Source organism: Oryx dammah, unplaced genomic scaffold, assembly GCF_014754425.2.
Source record: "Oryx dammah isolate SB20612 unplaced genomic scaffold, SCBI_Odam_1.1 HiC_scaffold_15, whole genome shotgun sequence".
NCBI lineage: Eukaryota > Metazoa > Chordata > Mammalia > Artiodactyla > Bovidae > Oryx > Oryx dammah.
Window position 1 is genome coordinate 21,737,143 of NW_024070199.1, and position 27,293 is coordinate 21,764,435.

Below are 27,293 nucleotides of genomic sequence, written 5' to 3' on the forward strand. Positions count from 1 at the left end.
CAAGGACAGAAATGGTATGGACCTAACAGAAGCAGAAGATATTAAGAAGAGGTGGCAAGAATACCCAGAAGAACTGTACAAAAAAGACCTTCACGACCCAGATAATGATGATGGTGTGGTCATTCACCTAGAGCCAGACATCCTGGAATGTGAAGTCAAGTAGGCCTTAGAAAGCATCACTACGAACAAAGCCAGTGGAGGTGATAGAATTCCAGTTGAGCTATTTCAAATCCTGAAAGATGATGCTGTGAAAGTGCTGCACTCAATATGCCAGCAAATTTGGAAAACTCAGCAGTGGCCACAGGACTGGAAAAGGTGTTTTCACTCTAATCCCAAAGAAAAGCAATGCCAAAAATGCTCAAACTACCATACAATTGCACTCATCTCACATGCTAGTAAAGTAATGCTCAAAATTCTACAAGCCAGGCTTCAGCAATACATGAACTGTGAACTTCCAGATGTTCAAGCTGGTTTTAGAAGAGGCAGAAGAACCAGAGATCAAATTGCCAAGATCCACCAGATCATCTATAAAGCAAGACAGTTCCAGAAAAACATCTATTTCTGCTTTATTGACTATGCCAAAGCCTTTGACTGTGTGGATCACAATCAACTCTGGACAATTCTGAAAGAGATGGGAATACCAGACCACCTGACCTGCCTCTTGAGAAATCTGTATGCAGGTCAGGAAGCAGCAGTTAGAACTGGACATGGAACAACAGACTGGTTCCAAATAGGAAAAGGATTACGTCAAGGCTGTATATTGTCACCGTGCTTATTTAACTTCTATGCAGAGTACATCATGATAAATGCAGGGCTGGAAGAAGCACAAGCTAGAATCAAGACTGAGGGGAGAAATATCAACAACCTCAGATATGCAGATGACACCACCCTTATGGCAGAAAGTGAAGAGGAACTAAAAAGCCTCTTGATGAAGGTGAAAGAGAAGAGTGAAAAAGTTGGCTTAAAGCTCAACATTCAGAAAACTAAGATCATGGCATCTGGTCCCATCACATCATGGGAAATAGATGGGGAAACAGTGGAAACAGTGTCAGACTTAATTTTGGGGGGCTCCAAAATCACTGCCGATGGTGATTGCCGCCATGAAATTAAAAGATGCTTACTCCTTGGAAGAAAAGTTATGACCAACCTAGATAGCATATTCAAAAGCAGAGACATTACTTTGCCAACAAAGGTCCATCTAGTCAAGGCTATGGTTTTTCCAGTGGTCATGTATGAATGTGAGAGTTGGACTGTGAAGAAAGCTGAGTGCTGAAGACTTGATGCTTTTGAACTGTGTTTTGGAGAAGACTCTTGAGAGTCCCTTGGACTGCAAGGAGATCCAACCAGTCCATTTTAAAGGAAATCAGTGTTGGGTGTTCATTGGAAGGACTGATGCTAAAGCTGAAACTCCAATACTTTGGCCACTTCATGCAAAGAGTTGACTCATTGGAAAAGACTCTGATGCTGGGAGTGATTGGGGGCAGGAGGAAAAGGGGACGACAGAGGATGAGATGGCTGCATGGCATCACCGACTTGATGGACATGAGTTTGAGTGAACTCTGGGAGTTGGTGTTGGACAGGGAGGCCTGGCGTACTGCGATTCATGGGGTCACAAAGAGTCAGACACAGCTGAGCGACTGAACTGAACTGATTTAAATACTTGCTATTATTAACAGTAATAGTATTTTAAGGAAACCCAAGACTATTTTGCACATTTGAGGTGTCACTGTTTTAAGTATATACTTGCAAATATGACTGAGAAGTATACAAATTTGGATACATGCATTTGGTATATGTCAAAATAGTAAAAAAGAAAGACAGAAAGGAAGGAAAAAAGAGAGTACAGAAGGATGGAGGGATGGAGGAAGGAATGAAAGAACAGACATTTCCCTGGTGCCAATTCTTCGAGCATTTCCTTCAGAGACTTATAATTATAAATTCTTTTTGTCTTCTCTCAGAGATGTATGCAAATCCTTTTAAAAGCTAAATAAACTTTTTGCCAGTTCTCTAATTCAGGAATGTTTTTCTTAAGCTTTCTAGGAACCATCTCTTTCAAATGAAAACATCAAGAAAGGCAGCATCGCTGTTGCCTTGTCTCTATACGGGAGTGTAGTCTGGGCATCTGGTCCCAAGTTGCAGCTATCTGCTTCACATAGATATACGAGAAGCTTTATTATTATGAACACTTCAATTAGTAGATGAACTTAGAAGAAATTATGTGGCAAATAGTACAGCCAAGCCTAACAGAGGGGTCATCTGTGAAATACACATTGTGAGGCTCAGATATCATGATGACTGTAAAGATGCTTTGAAAAGTATGAAATCCTGTACCAATGAAAGAGGCTCTTGTAACACTGTACCATTTATATACATACACGAACTACAGTGTTCCAGCTGAAGATAGGAAGGAAGGGTCTTTCCTACATCAGTTTTCCAAATAACTTCCTGAGTAGAGCAAGAACAGTATTGCTCCATTATGGAGGAGGGGAAGTTGTTGAGTTTTAAGGCTGAATTAACCCAACGTATAGCACTCGTGACAAAAAACAAGTAAAGCTAAATGAGTACTGACCTTTCTATACCTGAACAAGTTACTAACTTATTCGTATAAGTTCAGTTGCCTATTGCTAGCAATTTTTTAAAGCATTTAGTTTACAGAGGATTTCATGTACGTCTTTCATTTGATCTTTCCAATAACGCTAGTCTTTACCATTCTCTGTTTTAAGACAGATTATCTTGTTTATAAAGTAGACTTGGGAATTGAAACCTGGCCTTCTGATTTCAGGCCATGTGCTCAACATCCCCTTAAATGTTGCCTCTTAGATCTGCTGTTCCTGTTACTGGTGCTTTTTAATCCAGGTAAGACACGGGAGAAAACTTTTAGTTTGTTGATTTGCATTTTTATTTAAATTCTAGGTATTACATTTTGTTTAATATTCCTGTCAGTGAATTTTTCAAAAACCAGATCTAGGGACTAGAAGAATGATTATATCAAAATCCTTCTTAGACACTCAGCAGTGGTGAATCTAAAGGGAATGAAGTCTCTCCTTCCTCAAGGAAGGAGTAAGTAATCTCAAGAAGACTCTTGTCATTGTTAGAAACCTGGTGATTTCATTAGTAGGTAATAGATACATAGTAACAAAGTAAGAGATACATAGTAACAAAGAACCTGAATTTTTTTCCTCTAAAGTCACATCAATAATAATAGGATCTCACACTTAGTAAATCCCTCATGCATTCCAGAAACTATTCAAAGTCATTCACACCTTAACTCATTTAATTCTCAGGGTAACCTATGAGGTGGGCATTACTCTTATTTTAACAAGAAGAAACAGGGACAAAGAAATGGTGAGAGATTTTTAATGAGAAATTTAGATTCTAGGACTACAACCAGGGAGGAAATATTATTATAAAAAAGACTGAAAATGGTTTTAAATGAAAGGGAAAAGCTCTGATGTTTCTCAAATGCTGTCTATTGTAGACAAAATAAAATAATGCCTTCCATTTCAATCAACAAAGAATGTTGCCTGCCAACAAGCCATTAACTACTGCAGCCATGCCACAAGGGGGAATTCAGGAGAGAGAAAAGCAGGATACAGGTCCTACATAGTTAAGAGGTATATCAAAGTAATAATTTCAACAAGCCCAGACTCCTGAATCTTCCCATACCCAGAAAAGCACTAAAATTATTAACTTGAGATATCTGCATTTTGTGATTAGCAGTAATCTTTTAATGCTCCATTACATGTTCTTTTTTTTTTTCCTAGCAAAAACTCCTTTTTATCCCGGGTCCTCCATGACCTCTTTGCAACAGTTTCTCAGAGGCTATAATCTATGACAATGTCCCTGAATAAAACATAATTCTCAACATTTAGGTTGTGTTTTTTTTCCAGTCAACACCATATATAAAGAAATTAAAACACTTCATTTCCATTTGGAATGACCAATATTTCTCCTAATATGCACTGAATATATAAAACCAAATGCTAAAATTATAGAATGATTTTACAGAAATCTTACAACATCAAAGTCCTCTAGGTCTTAATTAAGTGATTTCCCCAATATTGCATGAGGCCTCTCTTTGCTATATTCACACTGTCAACTATTTACTTTTAAACAGTTTGAGAAGTAGGGAGGTTGACAGGGTTCTGTGGTCCAAGATGGACATTCAAATCTGCCCAATATCGTGGAACACATCAAAATTTACACAGAAACACCTTGCAGTCATAGTATTGCACATGTACACATATAAAAGCACACTTGAAGGGATGTACCCAAAGGTCTTCTCTACCTACAATTCTGTTTCTTGATGAGGATGGAAAGAAGCTTGACTCATCGTTAATGAGGAAGAGCTCTTGCCGATGTCTGCTGAACTGAACAGTGAAATAATCCGGAGAAGGATGCTTCACATCCCTTGGGAGCTTCAGAGGCTCAAGCATACAACTAAAAGGGGTTCTGTCAGCTGAGGGAATATCACTCTCCTTAACAGGCATTTTGATTCCCAACACTTCGGCATAAGTAACTAACACCTCCCAAGGGGCATGGATCTTGACAAAATAAGTCCTTCCATCTTCGGAGTTCTGTAGAAAATGGAGGCAAAATAGTGGAAAGATTACTCAACTCATTAAAGAAAGAAAATTTTTACAAAACCTCAAAGCTGTCACAGCATTTTCAATTTTTTGAAAACTTTCAGCAAAATTTCTAGAAAAGTAATGCTTAAAACAGTGGTACATACCTTCTTCTTATTTAGTTGCTCAGTTGTATCTGGCCCTTTGGTAACCCCATGGACTGTAGCCCACCAGGCTCATCAGTTCATGGGATTTCCCAGGCAAGAATACTGGAGTGGATTGCCATTTCTTTCTCATATATATATATATATATATATATATATATACACGAGATACATGTGTATATATATATATATGTATAATATGTGGGTTTTCCTGGTGGCTCAGTGGTAAAGAATCTGCCTGCAATGCAGGAGGGGCACAGGTTCAATCCAGGGGTTGGGAAGATCCCCTGGAAAAGGAAATGGCAACCCATTCCAGTATTCTTGCCTGGGAAATCCCATGGATGGAGGAGTCTGGTGGGCTACAGTTCACTGGGTTGCAAAAGAGTCTTGGCAGCTAAAAATAACAACACACACACACATATACACACACACATGTATACACACACATTATTCATGTGTGTGAAAAAGAAAGAGACATAGGAAAACAAAGTGAGAATTTAAAAAATATATATATTTCAGGGTCAACGTGCACTAGCCTGATATCCATAGAAACACATGCGGTTCTGGACAATCTCTTAAGTTTTTAATAACTAGCTATTAGCTCAGAACTGTGCTTAGGATATATGAGAAATATACACAAAGTATAAAATGTACTTGCTCTTCTTACCCAGTTTCAATGTATTGCCTCTACCTAGAAGAAGAACTTTAGGTAACAACAGTTCATTACAAAGGAGAATAGTTAAGTTACAGATAGAATACGTGGTATAATTCATATGTATTAGAGTTTAGTAAGAAAAAAATCAGCACTAAATACGAAGTAGAGAATATTAATTTAGAACTAGAGTATTAGAATTTCATGGACAGGGTTGGATCTGAAATAGGTCTTTAAAAGCAATTTGGAAAAAAATTCAAAACAAGTAAATGCTAGGTTAGGGGGAAAAAATGTCATGTTAATGAACAGAAAAAAATGTCTAGGCCTCAACTAAAAGTCTGTGTTGCAAGATAGCCAGGTTAACTAGTCAAGGTGTTAGATGACAGGCCGCCTTCAAAATGAGACAGACATGAAACAAAAACCATGTCTTTACTTTCTCTGGATCCTGATGAGAACTATGCAAGCCTATTTTTAAAGCATTCCACTCATCACTCATCATCTCAATTTCAGAGCACTGACCTAGTTATTTACCTGGAATATCACAGGCCCTATCAACCCCAGTGTAAATGTCTGTAAGCAGAAAAACTTATTTTGCTCTCAAACACAAGTCTAGTCAGTCAAAGGTCAGAGAACAAGGAAACAAAACTTAAAAAACCAAGACTCTGGTATAGACTAATAACTACATTTACCATTTTATCTTCAATTTCCAACTCAAGACCAGTTTTTCTGAGATTTTGTTCAAATTGTCTTCTTCTCTCCTATGGAAAAACAAATCAGTAGAATTCTGTAAGATACTTTTATTTGCCCAGTGATAAACAAACTTGTTACACAATGACTGGGCCTTCCGATGTTCCCTGGTTGTATATAAAAGCAATCTATGTATTACCCCCATCTGAGTGCCATGAATGGCTTTTCACCTGTATTATAATTCACACTATAACTATAAAAATCAATATATCTAGGAATAATCTCCAGGAAATATGCAGGACTGCTCTCTGAAAAAAAAAAAATACAGAAAACTTTACTAAATTAATAAAACATTTCGATATTACACTTCTAGTTGGGAAGACTCAGTCCTACAAAGATATCAGACACTTTAAACAAATGACATATTTAATGCAATTTTCAGGCAAAATATCATCATGACTTTTTAATCATGAAGAATAGTTTTACTCAGAAAAAGTAAAATTAAATTTAATTCAATTAAGTGCAAATAATCATTACTTGTGAGCTTTAAAACAATAACTAACTGTTCAAAATGCTTTTGGCTTTAACTGTAAGTGTGAAAAATTGTAACTGTGATTTGAGTATAATTCAAATATGAGTTAACCCTTATGCAAGTGTGAAAAATTGCAATTGTGACTTAAATGTAAAAAATTATGATGTAACTATGTAAAATAGTAAATGAAATTTTAAAAGGTTTTACTAGGATATCACAGGACATATCTTCAAATGGATATGTCCATCTTGAGAGCTCTTCAAACTTTACAAGGAATATAATTTTAATGTGCTCTTTTTCTCTAACATCCAACATTTACAACATGTGAAAATATGCTTATGAACAATTCTCCCCTATCTGATATTTCTCACAATTGCCCTTCTCCTATATAACCAAAAGAAAAAGCAGGCTGCAATCCTCCAGGAAAGCAAAAACAAAACAAAAAAACAAGGGGCAAGAAGGACATTCAAAGTACATTATCAGTATTTAAAAAGTGAATAAGTTTAGTTCAGTCACCCAGTCATGTCCAACTCTTTGTGACCCCATGAACTGCAACATGCCAGGCTTCCCTGTCCATAACTAACTCCTGGAGCTTACTCAGAGTCATGTCAATGGAATCAGTGATGCCATTCAACCATCTGATCCTGCTTTCCATCTTTCCCAGCATCAGGGGCTTTTCCAATGTGTCAGTTCTTTCCATCAGGTGGCCAAAGTATTGGAGTTTCAGCTTTAGCATCAGTCCTTCCAATGAATATTCAAGACTGATTTCCTTTAAGATTGGTTTGATCTCCTTGCAGTCCAAGGGACTCTCAAGAGTCTTCTCCAACACCACAGTTCAATAGCATTAATTCTTTGGCGCTCAGCTTTCTTTATAGTCCAACTCTCCCATCCATATATGACTACTGGAAAAACCATAGCTTTGACTAGATGGACCTTTGTCGGCAAAGTAATGCCTCTCCTTTTTAATATGCTGTCTATGTTGGTCATAGCTTTTCTTCCAAAAAAAGTGAAAACCTCCTCTCATTACAGTAACAAATGCTTTTGTGAGACATGTGGACACCAGTTCTCTGACTTCAGTAAAATTGAAAGCTGAGCTAAGTATTGTTAGGTGATTGACCATTAAATATTACCTTTATGACAAATCACTTTGCAATTTGCTGCTGTAATTCAGGAGTTCACCCAAAAAGATTAAAGCTGCTAAAACAGTACCATTTCTATTCCAATCTACTTATTTATCTGAACAAGCCTAATTTATACTAACATAAAAAAAAAAAAAAGAATATACTTGAAGCTGACTAGACGGACCTCATCTCATTCTAGGAATAATTCTCATTCATCTACGAATAGAGAAAATTCGGCTGGGCTTCCCTGGTGGCTCAGTGCTGAGGAGTTGCCCGCCAGGGCAGATGACATGGGTTCAGCACCTGGTCCCGGAGGATCCCGCATGCCACAGAGCAGCTAAGCTTGTGTGCCGCAACTACTTAGCCTGTGCGCTAGAGTCTGGGAGAAGCGACTCTGGAAGCTCACGTGCTGCAGATACTGAAGTCTGCGCACCCTGGAGCTCGTGCTCCTCCACAAGAGAAGCCACCGCAACGAGAAGCCTGAAACCCGCAGGAGCGAGTGGCTGCTGATAGCCACAGCTAGAGGAAAGTTTGTGCAGCAGCAATGAAGACCAAGCACAGTCACATTTGAATAAATCAACAAAATTATTAAAAGAAAAAGAAGATATTGTTTAAAGCCCCTGCATTCATTTCGTTAGCTGATGCATTTAGGATGAGTTTACTTTCGATGTTTGATAATTACTTGTCAAATATTGTAGTATTTCAAGTTTTACCAATTATGTACTTGTACAACTGTATTAAAAAAAAATCCCTCAAAAAACAAAAGAGAAAGCTTAAGGCTTAGACTGTTTTGATGAAGAAATAAAAACCCTTCAATGTACATACACATTTATTGTAGCAAACTTGACTGAACAAACGATAGAAGCCTCCTAAATATAAAACACATTTAAATTAGGAAAAAATTACACAGAAAAAAGTGCAAGGAAAATTTTAGGTGGAGAAAAGTAAATTATGTAAAATTTGAAGTGTTAAGAGAGTTTCTTCATATAATTCATTTTTTTAAAATAAATGATGATGGGTGCCAAATTGCCATGACATTTACCTTCTAGGGATATAAACTAAAAAGTGATTTAACTGGACCATTTACAATACACTATAAATTCTATCCTTTATAACTACTGAGTATATGATAAATAACTGTAGAGAAGGAAGACTTGTAGATGAATCAGGCTTTGGGGAGAAGTCCAGCAGTTCATTTTAGACCTGCTGAGTCTGAGATTCTGTAAGACTTTCGAGTAGAGATACAGAACAGCCATATAGGAAAGATGTATGAAGTGGAAAAGTAAACAGAATTAGCATAAACATGGTCTTAGATTTTAAAACTGTGAGACTGGATGTATCATCAAAGAAATCAAGACAGATTGAGACAAGAAGAGGATCAAGGACAGAGCACTATGCTCACAAGGGATGAGGGAGAAGAAAAGATTGAAAAGGGGTGGCTAGTGAAATAAGAAAGCTGAAAGAATGTGGAGATTTGGAAGCCGCATCAAGAATGTGCAGCATAGAGAAAGGAATGCTAAGTGGTGGCAGATGCTGCTAACAGGTCAAGCAAAATGAGGGTTGAGACTTGAACGCTAGATTCATTTATATAAAGATGAGCAGAGTGGGTGAGGTTAAGGCCTGATAGGAATGGGTTTAAGAGAAAGCTGAGCCAAAAGAAAACCGAGAAACTGACAGTAGCTGGCAGGGAAACTGAGATCAAGAGGTTTTTGTTCTTGCTTTTTTAATTTTTATTTTTTAAATAAGGAAAAATCAACAGCACATTCATTTGTTGAAAGAAATGATTCAGTAAAGAACAACACAAAATGCAGTTTAAGGGAGAAAGAATCATAAAAGCAGGCTTAACAGGCTTAAAACTGCTCTAAGATAGAGAGGCCTGGCTGCAAGTTGGTTCTGGTGTTTGGAAACTGGTTTTGGGGAGTGTTCCCACCACTCTCGGAACTACTAAGAGTGGCTGACTTTACTTCACCTGTTTTGTACAAACTATGTCATTTATACTGAACACCTGCTTCCCTTCGGGACTATGAAATATCGGTATGAGCTCAGCAGAAGGTGACAAGTAAAATCCTACAGCACTGCACCATTAATGAGCTTCCCTAGCAGTCAACACTTCCAGTGCAATGTCACACACTGTTACTGGAAAAATCAAGTGTGTCCCATGACTCCCCTGCACCTGGCGAGAACTCTTAAAGGCTTGTATCTGGTTTTCTCTGGATTTTGTCCCATGCGTTCTTTTCCTTTTGCTGATTTTGCTTTACTTATTTCATTGCAACATATCATCGCCACTGAGTATGGCTGCATGCTGTGTCCTGTGAGGTCTTTTAATGAAACAGCAAACCTGGGGTAGTCTTTCTGATCCCTAAAAATGGATTCAGGACACAAGCAGAGTTCTTGGCTTTAGACAGAAGGACAGACGGCTCATCTGTGGTAATAGAAAGAAAGGTAGATAACACAGATGAAGATACTGGTAGAGGGGCAGATATGGTAATGAAAATTAATAATTTCTCTTCTACTTGCTTCAGTTTTCTCAGTGACTTAGAAAAGTGGTCAGCCAAGCTTGAAAATGAGGAGGATACATTCAAGATAAGAGAGAGAAAAGGTTATAAAACAGTCATCCAGCAGATTGGGAAACTGAATAATTTAAAGAAGTAAAGTGTGACTGCCAGATAGCATTAAGGACCTAGTTGAGGTCCATTGGCACAAATACGAGATAAAGTCAGTAAGTGAGTTATATGTCTTTCTTTCTGCATGGTTCTGGCATGTAGTAGGTAGACAGCTGGGTTTAATGAAGTTGTTTTGCAAAGTTAAGTATGACTGAAAGAGGATCAAGGGGTTTGATGGCATATGCCATAAGGTATAATTTGGTATGAGGTTTAAACTGAACAAGCATAAAAAAGAGCATAAAGATAAGAAGCAGCAGTAAAAAGATTAACATAACTATATTTAATCTGGTCCTGCTGAGTTGAAGGAAGACAGGTATTGGTCAGACAGCTGGATACTTGGAATGAGATTGTAAAGAGTTGTAGCTATTAGTAATGGCAAGTTCTAGGGGAATGAAGAGCTGAGTTAGAGACTAAGATAACTGGAAAAGGGAGTTCAAGGAACAGAGAGGCCGGATGCCAAAATAATCATCTACACATGCACTGAGATTACAAATAATTAAAAAAGGAGCTTGGGTGTAGAGTAATAGTGAACCAGGAGCTAAAATTGTTGAGAAACTTTTTGTTAACAAAATCTTCCCTGTTGGAAGATCAGGGACAGAATAAGGGTAGCAACAGTGCTAGGTAGTGATAACGCTGATGAGATTTAAAGCTCAGGAGTTTTAGGGCTAAGCAAGGGAGGATGGACTGGAATCAACAACTAGATACAAGGAAAGCAGGCATTCATCCATCTCCGGAAAAACAGTCTGCAGGGAAAAACCGCCACCACTTAAGCGGGCTGCTGGGGAAGGCATCAAATCCCCAAGAGAAGCTAGGCTTGAAGAGACATTCAGACAAGAGCTGAAAGTGGTGACAGTGAATGAATTTTAGTGCCCTGGTGGAAGAGCTGCCAGGGAAAGAGTAGAAGAAAAGGACAGGGAGGGATATGTACAGGGACTTAGATAATATCTCTAGTTTTTTACTTTATGGGACATTTATTTCCTATGTTAAGCATGTTAGTAAATGTGTGTTTATATGCTTACCCATTGCTGTTGTTCAGTCACTAAGTCATATCCAACTCTTTGAGGGCCCATGGACTGCTGCTGCTGCTGCTGCTAAGTCGCCTCAGTCGTGTCCAACTCTGTGTGACCCCATAGACGGCAGCCCACCAGGCTCCCCAGTCCCTGGGATTCTCAAGGCAAGAACACTGGAGTAGGTTGCCATTTCCTTCTCCAATGCATGAAAGTGAAAAATGAAAGTGAAGTCGCTCAGTCGTGTCCGACTGTTGGTGACCCCATGGACTGCAGCCTACCAGGCTCCTCTGTCCATGGAATTTTCCAGGCAAGAGTACTGGAGTGGGGTGCCATTGCTTTCTCTGCCCATGGACTGCAGGACACCTCAAATATTTAATGGCTCAATCAGCAAAGAATCTGCCTGCAAAGCAGTCGACCCAGGTTCAATCCCTGGGTCAGGAAGATCCCCTGGAGAAGGAAATGGCAACCCACTCCAGTATTGTCAGGAAAATCTCATGGATAGAAGAGCCTGGTGGCCTACACAGTCCACGGGGTCACAAAAGAGCTGGACACAATTTAGGGACTAAACCAACCAACCAATATTTATTAAGCATCCATTATTCTCCAACTACTCCTCTAGGCATTTGAGCACACAGTAACAAAGACAAAGTCTTTGGTTTTGTGAACTTACTTTATGGTGTTGGAGACAGTAAACAAGTGGAAAAAAAAAACACAAATAATGTAAGTTTAGAAAGTGATAATGTAAGTTCAGAAAGAACATAATGTCAAGGCTACTTCAGATAGAATGGATTAATGAAAGCTGAAATGAAATTGAATACAAAAGATAAATATTATATTCATACATACACCTCAAATTCTGGTGGTCATATTTAAGAACAAAGGTGAGCTACAAAAAGAAGCCACTGTCCAAAATGTTAAAAAAAAAAGTTGAAATTACATATGCATTTTTGGGTTGCATATTTTGTAGTCTTTCCACTCAGTTTCTGCTTCCAGAAATACTCTGGGGCTGTTAACTCTTACAAAATTAATTTCAGTGGAAACATCCCTGTCAAATTACGGAATGTGCTTCTTATTATTGTTCCCATCTCTCTCTCTTGTAAATACTTACCGCCTTCAATTCTGCTTCTTTCTTTATGTCATCAACATAGGAAAGCACAAAATCAATTTTCCTAATCCCATCTCTGAAGAAGATAGAATCTTTGCTTTGTTCATCTTTTTTAAACTGCAGGAGACATGAATGGCACAGCTTTAAATTACAGTTTTATTTTCAGATGGCAAAAAATGAAAGAAATTAAATTAAAATTTGGTCACCAACTAATTTCATTTTCCAAAAATGACAGATGAAGACAGAGGTTTCATCAATGGAAGATCATGCTTATTTTAGAAAGTCACATTCATAAAGAAGTTACATATTAAACAATGAAGACTCAAGATGAAACTAAGCATATTGAGTACTTGCACATATAATAAAAATGCTACAAGATTTACAAAATGAATACATGTATACATTGATCCCAAAAGCATATTCAGAGAGACTTGTTACTTCATTAAGCAAAATAACAATTAGTCCAACAAATAATTCATGGTCACATACTACTTTAGGGGTATAATTAATTACAGACTAATTCATGAATTAGTACAAGAACACTGCAAGAACAAAAACATAATTAATGCTCATGCTATGTTTTCATAAAACTGCTACTTTTTAATTAACATTTTGAAGGGTTAAAATAAAATCAAGATGCAGCTAAAAATTAGAAAGCAAGTTAGCTTGCTAGCTGGCTTCAATTCAAATAAACTCGCATACAAATCTCCTTTTCAACATCAATTACTTAAGTGAGCCAAAATCAATCCATTGTTTAAATCTGTGTTATCAATTCTCTCATTAAATTGGTCAAATCTGCAAATTGACTCTTCACATGTATAGTTCATCAATTCCTCCCCTTTCAAAACTACAAAAACATCAGAGCTTCAAAAAGAAGAGATTTTAAGTTTGACTGATTTGGTCCTCTTGGAAGTTTACATGTAATATGTAATAGTTAATATTTGTAATCGTCTACATCTAATACCTAGAATGATGTAAATAGATGATAGAGTGCATATCAGTGATCTCTCTAACCCTGCGATGCAAATCCATAATATAGACAACTTCCCAACTGCTTGAGCTAACTAGTGAATGGGGAACTGGGTTTTTAATTTTCATAACTAGTATTTATTTCAGTGTATGAGCTTCTTTTATGGTATTCTATAGGGAACTGATGCTGTTTTTCATTCAAGTCAGGCCAGGCAAGTCACTCATAAAAAGGACTGGATGTAGATCAGTCAAGTAAGAATAAGACAAAAATCTCATTTGATCTGTGGTTTATGAACAGAACAACTGTATTTTAGTTATAGGAATGCATAACTGGTATGTCTCAGAAAGAACTAGCTCCCAATGCCCAGGAGGAAATGAGTGAAAAAAGAATGAAGAAACAAAAAATATTCAAGGACTGTGAAGATTACATATCAAGATATAGTCATTTAAATGTTATGTCTGAGTTTTTTGCACCCCAAAGGATACATAGTCATCTCTCTTCTCATAAAAGAAAGTAAAAAAAAAAAAAAAAGAAAGAAAAATTCAAACTGTTACCATGTTATAGATCTTGATTATAAATCACTAAAAAAAGTGAACAAAATGAAAAATTATTTGAGCTCTTGTAAGTTGTCACAGGATTAGCATATTTTATGAAATTACCAAACTGGGGAAGGGAAACTAATACTAATTAGATGAAATACAATCAAAGCAAAAAATTAGAGGGAAAAATAATCTCTTTGCGCTAAGTCTGGGTCAATCATATTTTGTCTGGTAGAGTTTTCTTTTTTTTTTTAATGACATATATTGGTAAGAATTCATATTGTTTGAACAGCTAAATTTAGGTCCACAAAAAGAAGTTCTGGTGACAAAAGATGTGCATATAGAAATCAACAAAAACCACAGTCAGAGCTTTTTTCCATTAGGGAACAAACAAAGTAGCTAGACTATTTAATCCAATTATTTCCTGAATGTTCAGTTGAAATGTGCTGTGCTTAGTTGCTCAGTGGTGTCCAACTCTTTGCAACCCCACAGACTGTAGTCTGCCAGGCTCCTCTGTCCATGAGCATATGTAATTCCCTTCTCTCAAAAACCAAAGGCTACCTAGAAAAACCCACATTTCTATTATTATGTCATTCCCTAACTATAAACTGTAAAAAAAATTTAAAATACAGAGAAATCACTGGTAGCCCTGCAAACGCTATGAGGAGAATCCCATGGACGGAGGAGCCTGGTGGGCTGCAGTCCATGGGGTCGTGAAGAGTTGGACACAACTGAGCGGCTTCACTTTCACTTTTCACTTTCCTGCATTGGAGAAGGAAATGGCAACCAGTGTTCTTGCCTGGAGAATCCCAGGGACGGGGGAGCCTGGTGAGCTGCCGTCTATGGGGTCGCACAGAGTCGGACACGACTGGAGCGACTTAGCAGCAGCAGTGGCAGACGTCCTTAGCACTGTTCACAGAAACTGGCTGAAGTCAACTGGGACAGAAAAACATGATAATTTTGTTACATGTAACTGAAAACTATGAGAACATCTTATTCTTTTGTTTTGCAAAAAACATGACATTAAGATCATTTTTTGTAGTGTGTGTGTGTATCTTTTTATTTATATTTGATTGTATTTGTATTTGTTCTTGGAAATGCCTGTTTATAGTGAGGCAAACATCTGTGTGGCTATTGAATGAGGTAGTTATTCTGAGGTTCATAAACTTGGATTCTTCATGGGAATTCATAAACTTCTGAAACTGTATGTAAATTCAAAGTGTGTAACTGCAAGTGCATGTATTTGTGTGTTTGCAATTACATTTTTTTTTTAAGGAAGAGGGTCCAAAGTTTAAATCAGACCCCAAAAAGATTATGAATCGCCATTCTAAAATCTCAGTTGCCTGGGGAATAGGAACCAATGACAAAGTCCCTCAAATTAATAGCATTCATACAACAAAAATGACTCAGGCTAGCAATGTAGCCATCCAAAGCACAGGCAGTTATCATTCCACACTGGTTACCAGAAGACGCCGCCTCAGGAACAAATTGTATCGCTTGGCAGACTGTGAAGCAATCAATAGAATGTTAGCAAATCCTGCCCAGAATTAAAGATTTCCCCCCAAACAGACATGCAAACAAACAAACCCTGGTGTGATCGCTCACGTGAATATGCATGTGTATGTGTGATACTTAAGATCTGGAAGGTGGGAGAAGACAGTAAGAAGAAAAGAACAAAAACGGGAAGAAGACGATACAGAATGAATGAAAGAAAAACAGGGGACTTTCAAGTAAATTTCCCTAAATCTTTTTACAGTAACTTTAAACAGTACACATCTGTGGACCTGGATTAAGAAAGAAAGAACAGAAAAAATAATGAAGGAAAACATGAGAATGGAAATGTCAAGTAAAATAGATGTAGTAGAAATTCTGTTATGTATGCCTATATATATCAGGCAAAGATAGCAGAGTTATTACAGTTATTCTGGGACCATGTATGGTATGAAAAGCTCACCCAATAGTGTAAAATATTTCATTACTGAAAAAAATACTGAAATTACCATCACCGTATAAGTGTGTGAGCAATTACTTTTTTTTTTAGAAAGAGGTTCCAAGCTTTAATCAGATCTAAAAGATTAACAATCTTTCATTACAAATAAAACATTTCACTATCAGAATGCTGGGGGGAAAAAGTCACTTAATTACTTAAACGCTGAGTTATCTTCAATCTTCAGTTACCATTATTTTTAGAATACCAAAGCAATTCACTAAAAAACATCTGGGATAATCAATGATATTTGGAAGGAAAACAACCTATGGCACGAAAAGGCAAGTACTATATTTCACAGTAAAGTGAAATTATAAATTATCTAATTAAATTATCAATAAAGAATTTCAGTTCTTGCCATGCAAAGTTTTGTTTAAACTGTTGTCTTTCTGGAATATGCTAGAGAGACCCAGCAACTGGTGAGTGAGCTGGGAAAGTCTCAGCTCTGTAAACTGAAGAGCCTACTATGTATAGATGACTGCCCTTACTTAAAAAAAAAGACAGATACATGATGGGTGTTGGTCACTGTATAAAGCATATTATATTGTGTTGGGCTGAAATATTTCAACTTAGCATTTTAATTTTCTTGGGATCTCTCATGAGATCCATAAGTTACTACTTTTCTCAGATGTTTTACCAGAAGTCATCACAAAATTGTTAAGGGAAATGAAACACTCATACTCTAAGATGCCATATAGGACCATATTATGACTTTCATGGGTCCCTTTTTCTATTAAAATTTTTAATAAAAAATAATATATATGATTATACTTTTTTTTTACTCTGATTTTAAAATATATTAAAATTAATACATTTCCATGGGCTCCAAAAAGTATTTTGTGCCTCACAGGCCTAAAGAATAAGTTGGCCCTGGAGTCATGGTTTAACTAGTACTACCACATTACGAATGTTGAGAATGCAAGGTATAAAAATTTACCTAAATGACTGGTAAAAAGCCTTCTGTGATAAATACATCTAATGTCAGGTTACTCTGCAGCCTTTCCAAAACACAATATCCTCACAATATAAAAATCAGTGAGCTCAGTATCAACAGTTGGTCCTGAAAAAGTACTGACTTAACATTTTAAATATATTAAATGAAAATCACCAAAGGACTTGATTACAAAATGATACAATTAACATTCCATAGACTAAAAATTTAGAATTAATAACTTTGTTATATATTTTCATCATGTGCCAAATATGTTCACTTTTCATTATAAAATAGTAACACTAAGCCTACTAAAAATGTATTTTTAAAATCATTCCTATTTCTTTGCTACTTTGTAACCATTTGGTGTATTTACTTCTAGTTTTGTCTAAGCACTGAATTTTTTAATATAGTAAGTGGCTACATTTAATGCACACATTTTTCTTGCCTTTTTAATAATATTGCCATGATATTAAAATTAGTTTTCATATTATTATAAACTTACCATAAGCATAACTTGTCTGTGTCTTTTCAATTCATTAAATTTAATCTAATTTATTTGTAAAAAGATATGTTAGAGCCTCTTCTCTATAAATAGAGTTGAAAACTTTTATTACTGGTGCTACACAGAAGTTGGCAATAACATCTTTCTTTCATTACACATAACTTGAACATCTTAAGTCCTAACTTTTGAATTATTATGCCAGGTGTTTTAGATCTGTATATTTTTAAAATCCAAGATAAGAGATAAAAGAGAGACAGAACGAGAGCAATGTCCAGTTGGAAATGAAAAAAAGATATATTTACATGAGGATCAAAAATATGAAGCATCTCTGGGCAGATTTAACATATATGTATAATGAAAGTGAAAGTGAAGTCACTCAGTCATGTCCGACTCTTTGCGACCCCATGGACTGTAGCCTACCAGGCTCCTCCATCCATGGGATTTTCCAGGCAATAGTACTGGAGTGGGTTGCCATTTCCTTCTCCAGGGGATTTTCATGACCCAGGAATCGAACCCGGGTCTCCTGCATGGCAGAGACACTTTACCCTCTGAGCCATCAGGGAATTCCACATTAAAAATGAAAATATTACTGATATATACTAAAACATATCAAAACAGAGATATATTTTATGTTCATGTACTGAAAATGATCAATATCGTTAAGATGTAAATTCTCCTGAAATTAATCTACAGATTCTAAGCAATACCAATCAAAACACCAATAATAATTTTTTTAGACTTGTCAAGCTGATTGTAAAATTTATATGAAAAATGTAGATTCTAGAGTAGCCAAACAATTTTGATAAAGAAGAATAAATTGGAAATAATCTGATTTTCATACTTTTACTATAAAGTGAAAGCAAAGTAGAAGTAGAACCTTTGCCAACAAAGGTTCTTCTAGTCAAGGCTATGGTTTTTCCAGTGGTCATGTATGTATATAAGAGCTGGACTATCAAGAAAGCTGAGCACCAAAGAATTGATTCTTTTGAACTGTGGTGTTGGAAAAGACTCTTGACAGTCCCTTGGACTGCAAGGAGATCCAACCAGTCCATCCTAAAGGAGATCAGTCCTGGTGTTCATTGGAAGGACTAACGTGGAAGCTGAAGCTCCAATACTTTGGCCACCTGATGCGAAGAGCTGACTCATTGGAAAAGACCCTCATGCTGGGAAAGATTGAGGGCAGGAGGAGAAGGGGATGACAGAGGATGAGATGGTTGGATGGCATCACCAACTCAATGGACATGAGTTTGGGTAAACTCTGGGAGTTGGTAATGGACAGGGGTCCTGGCAAGCTGCAGTTCATGGTGTTGCAGAGAGTCAGATACGACTGAGCAACTGAACTGAACTGAGAGTAATCAAGACAGTGTAATATTGTCAGAAGAATAGACATATGATGGGGCAAAGCAGAGTTTAGAAATAAACTCACACCTACATAGTCAGTTTCCACAAAGGTTCTATGAGGAAATGATAGCACATGCTACATATGCATAGTAAAAAGCAAATAAATTTAATTCTCACCACAAATCATCTATAAAAGTTAACTCAAAATGAATCCCAAAGAAAAGGTAAGAGTTAAAAGTATAAAACTGTAGAAAATCTGAGAAAATCTCCTCTACTTTGGTACAGACAAATATTTCTTAGAGCACAAAAAGCATGGTTCATTAAAAAAAAAAAAAAGAATGAGAATCTGAACTTTGAAAATTTGTTTTTTTTAAAAACAGTGTTAAGTTAAAAAAAAAAAAAAAGGAAAGTCACAGATTGGGAGAAGACGTTTGGAATACACAAAACTGACAAAGGTCTTGCCTTCAAACTTTTTAAAAGTCAGTAAAAGATAATCCAGTTTCTAAAATACAGAAAAGATTTGAACATATAATAACAGAAGATGTATGAATGGTCAATAAGCCCATGAAAAAATGTGTAACATTATCATTCATCAGGGAAATGAAAACTGAAACCGTGAGGTATTATTCACCCAACCACTAAAATTAAAAAGCTGATAATATCAAGTGCTGGGGAGCACGCAGAGCAACTAGAACTCTCATGCATTACTGGTGGGAATGAAAAATACACAGCCCCTTTTAAAAACATTTTTGCAATTTCATATAAAGTTACACATACTCTTTCCATATGACCCAGACAATTTCTCCTAGAAAATTAATGCAAAGAAATGAAAATATATGTCTATACAAACATCTCTTATATGAATATTCCTAACAGTTTTATTTATAAAGCTGAAAACAATTCAAATATCCATCAAACTGGTGAATGGATAAACAAATTCTGGTATATCCATACAATGGAATACTACTTAGCAATAAAACAAAAGAAACCAAAAAATTATGGAGATATTCAACAAGATTCAATTTATCAGTATCACATGGAATTCTGGGTGAGTTTCAGCAACATTGTGCTGAACAAAAAGTCCAGGAGCCAGACATAAAATATAGTATATACAGTATGATTCTGCTGACATATCACTTTAGAAAAAAATTTTTTTTTAAATAGAGCTTGCCGAGGGCAGGGGTAAAACAGAAAAAAGGAAGCTTTTTTCCTGAGGTAATGGAAATTTATACCTTGACTGCTGTGATTTGTTAAAATTTGTCAAACTGTACACCTAAAATGCATTTTATTGTATGTAATGTATAAACAATAGTGATGATAATTTTTAACTTGAACAGCTAGAAGAATAGATTGTGCGTAGTTGAGATATGAAAGATTTCAATTGAGCAGCTTCTTGTCTGGGGAAAAAAAATTACATTTTAGACACATAAATTTTGGAATGTCTTTAGACAATGTTCTTGCCTGGAAAATCCCATGGACTGAGGAGTCTGGTAGGCTACAGTCCATGGGGTCGCAAAGAGTAGGACACGACTAAGCGACTTCACTTCACTTCACTTCACTTCAAATGCATATGGTGGGGAAAGACTTGGATATTTAAGGTTGAATGTCAGGAGAGATGTCTATACTAGGAACTTCAAATTGAGTGTGGCAACATATCAATGGTAATTAGAACCATGAAACTGAATAAGATCCCCAGGAGATGGAATTAAATGTCTTGAGTCCTAGAGCAATCCTAAGTAGATACATGGACCAATTATAAATACTAAACTATATTGATGGTAATTGCTTCTGGTTCATTTATCCAAATATACATTCTGGATGGTTTGCACCTATGCCATACATGTCATAAAATATTTGAACAATTGTCCCTGAGGTGAGTAAAATCGACACCCCCTTAAAACCATTAACAGCATGTTGGTTGTTATGAAGGCATGCCTCTAGTGTACTTTCTAATACCCATTCCTCCTCCTTTAAACCCTAATAGCTTTTCAAATTATTCCCTTTAAACACAAATGGCATTCACTCTAAGACAGGTTCTTTTAGGTATAATCTTCATTTTTCTGTATCTCATTTAATGGTTTTAGCATCCTTCTAACCTAGCTATTCAGCAAGCCATTTAGGTACTGATGACTTCCTGGTGGCTGAGAGGGCTTCCCTGGTGGCTTAGACAGTAAAGAATCTGCTTGCAATGCAGGAGACCTGGGTTCAATCTCTGGGTCGGGAAGATCCCCTGGAGAAGGGACTGCCCATTCCAGTATTCTTGCCTGAAGAATTCTATGACTAGAGGCTACAGTTCATGGGGTTGCTGAGTTGGACACAACTGAGCGAGCAACACTTTCAAGAACACTTAGGTACTCAATCAATTCCACTGTTGATTGTGTTGTGCTGTGCTTAGAGGCTCATCATGTCTGACTCTTTGTGACCCCATGGACCGTAACCCACCAGGCTCCTCTGTCCATGGGGACTCTCCAGGCAAGAATACTGGAGCGAGTTACCATGCCCTCTTCCAGCAGGTCTTCTACTTTAACCTTAAAATAAAAGGTTAAATTGTGTGAATTCTTCCGAAGTTGTAGAATCATTAGTTGGTAAGTTATAGCATAATAATGGTTGGATTACATTTTTTTTTCCCAAAGGGGAAATACATCCAATGATATGCAGCTAATATCTTCGGCTTGTCTCAGCAGATCCCTTTTCTATCCTTCGATACCCTGCTTGTTTTTCCCTTGGGAGGGTGACTGGATATAGATATCAAAGAGTTCCTCTCATCTCTGGCTTCCTACAGATGACTGGAAGGGAGGAAGGAGAGTATAAATTTCTTCCTTTCTGAGGCTGGATTCAGGAGAGCTCTAACCCTCCCTCCACTGAAGCTCACTGACTGTCTCCTGGGTTCTAAAAATTGTCCCCTCTCAATTTCCCTCATGGGCAAGGGGGTGATAATAAATATGTAAACAGTTTCCCCAAAATAATCAAGGAAAAAAAAAAGAAAAAAAAAGAAAACCTAACAGCTTGACAGGAAAACAGACAAGGTATATAAACAGAATGATCTAGCAAAATAAATGAAAATGACCATGAATGCAGAAAAAAGATAAATTGAGAGGTATGAAAGTTTAAATTATCCTAGGATACAGTAGTAAATGAAAAAGCTCCACTATCTATACCTCTCTAACAGACAGGCAAACATCTAAACACACTAAACACTCTTAGTAAGGCTCTGGAGAAAGAGAACACTTGGATATTTCTTAGAAATGCAAAAGAGAGGGAAATTTGGTAGTATATGGTAAAATTACATATGCCTTTATTTTTGATGGTTAAATAGTATTTAGAAAGATACACTTGGCCAAAATATTATAAGCCTAATTCCCAAGGGTTAAAGACTGAAAAAAAGAAAAGATTTCCAAGATTAAAAACAACCCAAAGGTCCATCAGTAAAAGACTGGATGAATACATTATCCTAAACCCACACAACTGAATACTATGTCACATACTAGCAAATGAAAGTAAAATTGATATGCAATACAGAGGGAACTCCAGGATGTTTTTAAGTGAAAACCAGGGAACAGATCAATACATAGAGTATGCCATCTTTAGTGTAAGAAGCAGAAGAAATGTAAATACACATATGAATTTAGACATGGACACACAGAAAAGTAAAGGGTGCACTGGAAGGACAAATTAAATAAAAATGCTTACTACAGAAGCCTTAAAAGGAAAAAAGAAAGAAGAAATTTCCTTTGAAATGTTTGATTCATAGTTTCAAACGGAGATGGATTTACATTCAAATAATGAAGTCAAAGTTTCAGTGCCTCTTACATCAGTCCCTTCAAGCATTTAGGAAGAATTCTAGCAATATGTTTGTCCTCACAGTCAAACATTTTTGTAAAGATTTTAAAGTAAATTATTGTCCTATTATTCTTCTTAAAAAGTGACACCAAAACAGCATAAGCTTTCAGTTCAGTTCAGTTCAGTCACTCAGTCATCTCCGACTTTTTGCGACCCCATGAATCGCAGCACGCCAGGCCTCCCTGTCCATCACCAACTCCCGGAGTTCACTCAGACTCACGTCCATCGAGTCCGTGATGCCATCCAGCCATCTCATCCTCGGTCGTCCCCTTCTCCACCTGTCCCCAATCCCTCCCAGCATCAGAGTCTTTTTCAATGAGTCAACTCTTCTCATGAGGTGGCCAAAGGACTGGAGTTTCAGCTTTAGCATCATTCCTTCCAAAGAAATCCCAGGGCTGATCTTCAGAATGGACTGGTTGGATCTCCTTGCAGTCCAAGGGACTCTCAAGAGTCTTCTCCAACACCACAGTTCAAAAGCATCAATTCTTCGGCACTCAGCCTTCTTCACAGTCCAACTCTCACATCCATACATGACCACTGGAAAAACCATAGCCTTGACTAGACGGACCTTAGTCGGCAAAGTAATGTCTCTGCTTTTGAATATACTATCTAGGTTGGTCATAACTTTTCTTCCAAGGACTAAGCATCTTTTAATTTCATGGCTGCAGTCACCATCTACAGTGATTTTGGAGCCCAAGAAAATAAAGTCTGACACTGTTTCCACTGTTTCCCCATCTATTTCCCATGAAGTGATGGGACCAGATGCCATGATCTTTGTTTTCTGAATGTTGAGCTTTAAGCCAACATTTTCACTTTCCTCTTTCACTTTCATCAAGAGGGTTTTTAGCTCCTCTTCACTTTCTGCCATAAGGGTGGTGTCACCTGCATATCTGAGGTTATTGATATTTCTCCCGGCAATCTTGATTCCAGCTTGTGTTTCTTCCAGTCCAGTGTTTCTCATGATGTACTCTGCATAGAAGTTGAATAAGCAGGGTGACAATATTCAGCCTTGACGTACTCCTTTTCCTATTTGGAACCAGTCTGTTGTTCCATGTCCAGTTCTAACTGTTGCTTCCTGACCTGCATACACATTTCTCTAGAGGCAGGTTAGGTGGTCTGGTATTCCCATCTCTTTCAGAATTCTCCAGTTTATTGTGATCCACACAGTCAAAGGCTTTGCCATAGTCAATAAAGCAGAAATAGATGTTTTTCTGCAACTCTCTTGCTTTTTCCATGATCCAGCAGATGTTGGCAATTTGATCTCTGGTTCCTCTGTGTTTTCTAAAACCAGCTTGAACATCAGGGAGTTCATAGTTCACGTATTGCTGAAGCCTGGCTTGAAGAATTTTGAGCATTACTTTACTAGCATGTGACATGAGTGCAATTGTGCGGTGGTTTGAGCATTCTTTGGCATTGCCTTTCTTTGGAATTGGAATGAAAACTGACTTTTTCCAGTTGTGGCCACTGCTGAGTTTTCCAAATTTGCTGGCATATTGAGTGTAGCACTTTCACAGCATCATCTTTCAGGATTTGAAACAGCTCAACTGGAATTTCATCACCTCCACTAGCTTTGTTTGTAGTGATACTTTCTAAGGCCCACTTGACTTCACTTTCCAAGATGTCTGGCTCTAGATAAGTGATCACATCATCATGATTATCTGGGTCCTGAAGATCTTTTTTGTACAGTTCTTCTGTGTATTCTTGCCACCTCTTCTTAATATCTTCTGCCTCTGTTAGATCCATACCATTTCTGTCCTTTATCGAGCCCATCTTTGCATGAAATATTCCCTTGGTATCTCTAATTTTCTTGAAGAGATCTCTAGTCTTTCCCATTCTGTTGTTTTCCTCTATTTCTTTGCATTGATCACTGAAGAAGGCTTTCTTATTTCTCCTTGCTATTCTTTGGAACTCTGCATTCAGATGCATATATCTTTCCTCTTCTCCTTTGCTTTTCACCTCTCTTCTTTTCATAGCTATTTGTAAGGCCTCCGCAGACAGCCATTTTGCTTTTTTGCATTTCTTTTCCATGGGGACGGTCGTGATCCCTGTCTCCTCTACAATGTCACGAACCTCACTCCATAGTTCATCAGGCACTCTATCTATCAGATCTAGGCCCTTAAATCTATTTCTCACTTCCACTGTATAATCACTAAGCGCAGGCGGCTGCGAGAGCTGGCGCACTAAGCACGGCCGAGAAGAGCTATCCCACGTCTGTGGTCAGGGGCAGCGGCCTAGAGTGCCAGGCTGCGACGGCACAGGAACAGTCGAGAGGAGCTACCCTGTGTCTGAGGTCAGGGCGGCAGCCGAGAGGAGCTACCCCCCGTATGCGGTCAGGGGCGGCCAGGAGGAGACACCCCGCATCCGAGGTCAGGGGCGGCCAGGAGAAGCCACCTGGCACCCAAGGCCAGGGGCGGTGACCCTGAGGAGCCACCCCGAGCCCGAGGCCAAGGGCGGCAGCTGGGAGGAGACACCTCTCGCCCGAGGCCAGGGGCGGTGACTCTGAGGAGCCACCCTGAGCCCGAGGCCAGGGCCGGTGGCCGGGAGGAGCATCCCGAGGAGTGGTGGCTGCGCAGGCGCAGGAGTGCCTAGAGGAGCTATCCCATGTTGAAGGTCAGGAACGGCGGCGGTAAGGAGATACCCCTCGTCCAAGGTAAGGAGCAGCGGCTGTGCCTTGCTGGAGCTGCCATGAAGAGATACCCCACGCCCAAGGTAAGAGAAACCCAAGTAAGATGGTAGGTGTTGCAAGAGGGCATCAGAGGGCAGACACACTGAAACCATACTCACAGAAAACTAGTCAATCTAATCACACTAGGACCACAGCCTTGTCTAACTCAATGAAACCAAGCCATGCCTGCGGGGCAACGCAAGACGGGCAGGTCATGGTGGAGAGGTCTGACAGAGGGTGGTCCACTGGAGAAGGGAATGGCAAGCCACTTAAGTATCTTGCCTTGAGAACCCCATGAACAGTATGAAAAGGCAAAATGATAGGATACTGAAAGAGGAACTCCCCAGGTCATTAGGTGCCCAGTATGCTACTGGAGATCAGTGGAGAAATAACTCCAGAAAGAATGAAGGGATGGAGCCAAAGCAAAAACAATACTCAGTTGTGGATGTGACTGGTGATAGAAGCAAGATCTGATGCTGTAAAGAGCAATATTGCATAGGAACCTGGAATGTCAGGTCCATGAATCGAGGCAAATTGGAAGTGGTCAAACGAGAGATGGCAAGGGTGAACGTCAACATTCTAGGAATCAGCGAACTAAAATGGACTGGAATGGGTGAATTTAACTCAGATGACCATTATATCTACTACTGCGGGCAGGAATCCCTCAGAAGAAATGCAGTAGCCATCATGGTCAACAAAAGAGTCCGAGATGCAGTACTTGGATGCATAAGCTTTAGGCTCCACTTAACATTATTTGATCTATGGTTTTCAACTTGGCAGTCAGGTAAGTGTTTAGCATGGTCAAAAAATAAACATAAATTAAAATAAATTAAAAATTAAAAAAAAATAAAATCTCCACAGTATTTTACTTTGATCAACCACACAACCTTCATTCTGGAACATAAAGATCAGTATGCTGGTGAAAAGGAAAACATTTGTATCAAAATTGTCAGTAAGAAAATAACTCTGTTCCCCCATCTTCCCAAATGGTATCTTTTAGTTACTAAGCAACTAACATAAAATTTTGAATGCCTTTATTTACCTCTTAATTGACATTCAGATTTGCTAAATAAATTGTACTTCTTCATGATTATTCTTAGGTGTGTACCTACAGGTAAGACGAGAGATGTATGGAGAAAGAGTACTAAATTAGACCTCAGAAACCTGAGTTCTAATCTTGTCCAGGATATGCCCCCTTAATTTTGGTCAAATTATTAAACGTCTCACACTCTTCATTTTCTCATCTCTAAAACTGAGAAAGTAAAATGCAAGCAAAGTGCTATGCGTTATGCACCATTCTAACTAATGTGCCTGATGACACCTTTTCCCCCACAAGCAATGGATTATCTGCAAATAAAGTATCAAATATCATGTATAAGAACTTGAAAAATAACTGTGAACTAAGTAAGAGTCATAACTGCTGATTATACAAAGATAACCCATCATGTCCATGCAAGAAAGTGTGCTACTGATGGCTGCTTACCCGTGGTTCTTGACAGATGAGAAAACTGGACTCGCTGCTTCTCAGGTCCTAATAGCACCATGGAGAAGACACAGCACTGTTAATAAGGCGGCAATGGAGAGCATACAACTGTCAACAACAAAAACTCTAGATTCTCTATGCAAAATCGAAACATACAATTCAGGGGAGCTATGAAACACATCAAATTGGATGCAAAATTCTGTATGTACATGGGGTTTCCCAGGCGGCGCTAATGGTAAAGACCCCACCTGACGACGCAGGATACATAAGAGATGTGGGTTTGATCCCTGGGTTGGGAAGCTCCCCTGGAGGAGGGCATGGCTACCCACTCCAGTGTTCTTGCCTAGAGAATCCCAGGGACAGGGGAGCCTGGTGGGCTGCCGTCTGTGGGATCGCACAGAATCGGACATGACTGAAGTGACTTAGCAGCAGCAGCAGCAGCAGATCAACTAAGCACAGCATGGATACAACTTTTCTTCTTTTAATTCTGATTTTATTTAGGTTCTCTTGTTTTCTTAGTTGAAACTGAAAGC

The 27,293-nt window shown here is 38.1% G+C and overlaps 1 protein-coding gene across 1 annotated transcript in view; it reads right to left on the bottom strand.

The window, feature by feature from the left end:
• The window catches only part of ANO5 (anoctamin 5), a 98,912-nt gene that overhangs the window by 58,209 nt on the left and 13,410 nt on the right, over nt 1–27,293 (bottom strand). The window contains exons 3-7 of the mRNA XM_040255648.1: nt 26,761–26,808; nt 15,472–15,513; nt 12,503–12,616; nt 6,071–6,139; nt 4,293–4,577 (exon numbers count right to left, since the gene is read on the bottom strand). Coding sequence (XP_040111582.1) covers nt 4,293–4,577; nt 6,071–6,139; nt 12,503–12,616; nt 15,472–15,513; nt 26,761–26,808 — 558 coding nt within the window. The remainder of the gene's footprint in view (nt 1–4,292; nt 4,578–6,070; nt 6,140–12,502; nt 12,617–15,471; nt 15,514–26,760; nt 26,809–27,293) is intronic.